This window comes from Diadema antillarum, unplaced genomic scaffold, assembly GCF_040938485.1.
Source record: "Diadema antillarum isolate AM-2024a unplaced genomic scaffold, OU_Dant_1.0 seq00000998_RagTag, whole genome shotgun sequence".
In the NCBI taxonomy this organism is placed as follows: domain Eukaryota; kingdom Metazoa; phylum Echinodermata; class Echinoidea; order Diadematoida; family Diadematidae; genus Diadema; species Diadema antillarum.
The window spans coordinates 2,281,807-2,286,864 of NW_027271836.1; the positions used below are offsets into that span (position 1 = coordinate 2,281,807).

The 5,058-nt window shown below is 40.2% G+C and overlaps 1 protein-coding gene across 1 annotated transcript; it reads left to right on the forward strand.

Annotated features, from left to right (window-relative positions):
• The first annotated feature begins 762 nt into the window (after positions 1-762).
• Positions 763-1,806, forward strand: LOC139742381 (octopamine receptor beta-2R-like). The gene has a single exon (XM_071652958.1). The coding sequence runs from the start codon at positions 763-765 to the stop codon at positions 1,804-1,806; it is 1,044 nt and encodes a 347-aa protein (XP_071509059.1).
• The last annotated feature ends 3,252 nt before the right edge of the window (positions 1,807-5,058 follow it).

A 5,058-nucleotide genomic window follows, 5' to 3' on the forward strand; every position in this document is an offset into this window, starting at 1 on the left:
CCTTATAACGATCAAGCACGATTGACAGCATGCATACGGGAGGGGGAGGTTGTACATGTGCAAATGAAGTTTTTACACAGTGATAGCAAAGTTTTCAGCCCTTGTGTTTATAAGACTCAAAATCAAGAAATGGGGGGATATGACAAATAATTGTCATTCTGGTTCATTGGTAATTGCATAGTATCGGTATCAGTAATTGGCTGAACCAAAATCCAGCTCTAAAATGGTGTCACTTTTTACGTCTTCCAACGCAAACTGCCGCAAGTCCTGTCATTCCTCGTACCCCTTATTTTATCAGTGAAGTACGTTACTGCACGTGTTGATTCATTCCCTCTGTATGCGCGCGCAAAAGCGCCGTCCTTCTTAGTTTGTTCACCGTCCGATAGCTGAAGCAAGCTGCGTTGGAAACACGCCATCCTGTAACTCTTACCGTCTAGTCTCCGCTGCCGAAAGTTGGTCTGTTGACTAAGTGTTCACAATCAATTGTTGACATTAAAAGTAGTAGACGGATTCTCATCTGATGCTCATTTAAATCGTTCTTTCATTTGCGATTGGAAGCATTTTGATTTACTAACGTAAATACAAATACAACGTAAGAAGATTTTTTTATTTACCTTCAAGGGAACGTCCTCGCAGGGAGTAATTATCTGCTTGACATTTCCACACGGAAGGGAAAAAAATCGTTGATTATTTTTTTAATTCTTTTGCTGACATTGTGATTTCCTCATCGGACAATTACTGTAACTGACAGTGAGGCTCTTAATGGCGATGCAAAATTGTACACTTCACGTCAACGAAGCTCCAGAGGAGATGTTTCAAGTCGGTTTCGTCCACCGAGCCGTCGGTGCCGCCATTCTCAGCGTCACTTCCATCGCTGGTATCACTGGTAATGGCCTCGTGATCGTCGCCGTGGCCGTCTCACGGAAACTGCAGACCATTACGAACGTGTTCGTGCTCAGTCTCAGCGTTACTGACCTCCTAACGTGCGCCATGCTGCCCTTCCAGTCTCTAGGACTGGTTCACCCAGCAGGTTGGCCCCTGGACCACACCTTCTGTCAGGTGGTAGGAGCCTCTGTCTATATCTTCACAATAACCAGCGTGCTCACTCTCGCTCTCATCGCCTTCAACCGCTACTATCTGATCACGAGAAAACCAGCTGACTACCAATGGCTCTACAAACCCTTTCGATTGTGCCTCATGCTGGCCGTTGCCTGGTTCCAGTCAATACTCTGTCTGCTTGTACCAGAAGTCCTCAATATCGAGACGCTGGGCTACTCCAGCGAGCAGCACTGGTGCAGCTGGTTGAGTAAGGAAGATCCAGTCGGCATATACGAGTCCGTCGCCTTTGTTAACATCTTCCTGTCCTTTCTCCTCATCATCTATTGCTATGTTAAGATCTTCATGCGAGTGAGGCAGCAGCGGCGAGTGCTGGCGCAAAGCGGTGCCGCAACGGTTCAATCAGCGGCCAGTCAGTCGGCGATGTGCCCGAATCCAACTCAGGAGGGATCGCATCAGGGCCACGCCCCATCAAGGATGGAAACGCGCCAAAGAGACAGTCAGATCAACGTGAACCTCTTTCTGGTAGTCTGCGCTTTTTTCCTCTGCGTGATGCCCCACAGTCTGTGCGTACTCATCCCGGGACACGAGATTCCTTCCATCTACACCTTCATCCTCATGTCCGTCAACTGCTGCATCAACCCTCTTATATACGCCCAGAAGCATCCACACTTTAAGCAGATATTTCGCTCCCTCGTGCGATGTCAATACGACAGGATCCCTAATCCGTCATCTTGGATAAGACAATAAAAAGCGTTGGATTTGATTTTCAAACAAAACCTGAAGGTGCCACTCCTAAACAACTTTGTTTTCGATTTTTCTGTGAAACTTACCCTCAATGATCTCAGTGTGAACAAAAAAAATCTTCATATTGCTACATAAGTCTTATAATTCTGCGACTCGATTAAAAAAAACACTGCTAAAGGATCATATTCATAATACTATGCATGCATGCAGGCATGACTTATAATGGATGACTATGAATGAAATACTGTACAGAACAGCTTTGTTTTTGTCAAGCAAAGATTTTGAAGCGTAAAAGGGCGATATTCTGTAATCACTATCATCAAGATGATAAAGATGGTGAAAGTGAATATTTTCATCTGGACTTTATGACAGAAAACATTTCTTTTAAACAATCAGAAAGCTATTCCATGATTTAATTCACAAATATGAATAGGATCTCCGGTACTGAAGTGTATTTATTGGGAACAGGTGAATAAGCTATAGTTTGTAGTTCCACTTTGCGCATGAGCAGGAAAAGGTCTTTAGTATTCCATACCAACCGGGCATTAAGGTTTGTAAATTCACTGAGCTAAGCATCTGTGATGTGATGATCATTCATGCTATCCTCATGCTTGCCAGCTCATCCACCTGACAGCGACAAAGTGTTTATTAAAGTCCAGCATTTGGCAATATTTAGAAAAACAAAGTTTGTTAACGCATTCAATGCAAAACAATGAACTGGATGCTTCCAAAAGTATTAATTGACGGAATATACTGGGCCCTGTTACATTAAACGTTGATCTTAAATATATTCAGTGATATTAATCAGAATATCAAACATATCCAGTCTCAATACTCACTTCTGCTTTGCTGATAACTGACTTACATTTAATTGTCTGACAAATATGCAAGAGGGCCCAGGTCTAAGTTATAGTTTGTTCTTTGTTTGAACACGAATTTCATAAGTTGTGACCAAATATTGCATTATGCATTATGTCTCTTTTAAAAGGAGTGAAGTGCATATCCAGCTTGAAAAAAAAAGAAAGGTCTCTTTTTTTTCTTTTTCTTCTTTTTTTTTTTTACAAATGTGCATTTGACGAACTGGCTTATTTTTTGGCGCGTCACTACGTCAAAAGGGAAAGAAATTCTTCTATGTAGCGCATTTTGGTGAAAGACATACATTTTAAAAGCTAACAAGCAAAATCTATAGGGGAAGCAATTCTTGTCGATATTGTATCAAAGTGCATGTGCGTGTTTGTCTGAAGCACTTTGTACATTGCATAATGGTATGTGTACGTGATTGACGCATACAATCATGTTATCTGCGTGCTGTAGATCTAATCGAGGAATGTTACTTAGGCACCGTATCTGTATGCATACAACACTTGGAGCAGTAACATGCTCTGCTTTTGGCGTATATGCATTTGATTTTAACTTCACTACGTATAAGACATATAAACTGAACAAACAGAAGGGCAGAAGTTCCATTCGAACTGGAAGAGTGATACGAGAAATACGGGATTTTAGAGTACCACGACAGCACGCCATTTTTTCACGAACTAGTAAATAGTCACAACCACGTATGCAAATCTGAAGAGGTGCTAATGCCATAGCCCCACAAGTAATTACACAGTATTTTCATCTGCAGTCTCCAAGAGACGAGTCATGTATAAAGATATAAACTATGAATAAGTTCTTCATACGTGTAATATAATTGTAGTGTTGTGGTAGATAGCAGTGATAACTTACAGAGGGAAGAGGTAGTACGCGATGTAGGCCTAAGTTATCAATAAAAATGATTATTGTTACTTGATATTCTTATAGTTTGTGAAAAAAAGAATGGGAAATTATTTCTTGATTAAGTTAATGCCTTTTCTCTGATTTGGCTGAAGATGTGGTTTGAATAATATTATCGTGTTGTTGTTGTCGTTTTTGGATTTCAAGTTTTTGTAAAACATTATTTTTTTCTTTTTGATTGAAAAGACTATTTGTTATACTGGATATTCTAGTTCACCCAATGCCGTCGGAGGCAAAGTTTAACGCGATTAAACATGATATTGATAACTTGGGCTGTATGAGTTATAAACAATGTTGCGGAAGGGTATGGCACGTTGGCATTTAGTTCATACAATCTCAACGGTTCTTTTGAAAATATTCTCTCCTTGATATTAGGGATATGCTACCACCACTTTGAAATAGTCGTCTGATACTGCTGTGGAAGATACTTGAAAAGACGTTAAAAAGTTCTCATGAACATAAGAAGGTCTCACGGAACGAGTGTACGAAGTTTTTCAAATTATCTGTTTGGTTTTTTTTTTTTTTGCACTTTCTCATTCACTATCACTGGACTTTCGCCAAATTCTTGATCGATCTGGCATGATAAAGAGTATATTAGCATCGCAGGTTATTTGTGTACAGACTGAACAAAATTATGTGTGCATCAAGCAGTACCGGCAAAATTACTCTACGTGCATTTGCTTTGACGGAGGTACCACTGGCTGGTCAATTGACAATATTGTTCACTAAATTTCCCCTTTTCATCAAATTAAACGATGTTTCTGATTTTCCGGTTGGGAGAGCTGTGAAGGGCTTCTCCCAGTACAAATTTATTCTAAGTTGACTGTGCATGCTCTTTGCGGTTTGCTTATTTCATGATTACCATGGCAACTTCATCATTCCCTCTCTAATTTTTTTTTTTTTCTGATGAGTTGATCAAACGACAAACTGAAATACTACCTGTTGCTTCCGCTAGAACACAGGTGATGTGTGTATAAAGTTAATTTGTCCATGCATCGGTTACGGTGATTGATATCGAAGTAGTCACTGTGTTGAGCTTTGGCAGTTCATTGCGGTAATTTGAGAATTGATTTTCTTCGATACATAATGTGAGCACGAGGATGGATACTAACTTGTGTAGACATAGTAGTATAATAACGAAGATAAGAATGCATCGTGAAAGAGAGAGGGAGAGACTGGATGGGGGGGGGGGGGAGGTATATAGAGGGAGAGGAAGAGGGAGCGAGAGTAAGTATATTCATGGAGATGTTGTAGCCTCATGGTATGATGCATGAACTGACAGATAAATACTGGTGTTTGGGTCTACATTATCAATGCTGTGTTCGCAGCATCACTATATAGTACATGTATACATTTTTATTTCGATGAAAATAACAATGATGATACCGCCCCTACCATCCTTGTTGCGTCCGCATTGTAAACGAAGAAGAAGAATATAGTACTCTTCTTTGAAAAAAAAAGTTTTTGTGACATTTGACT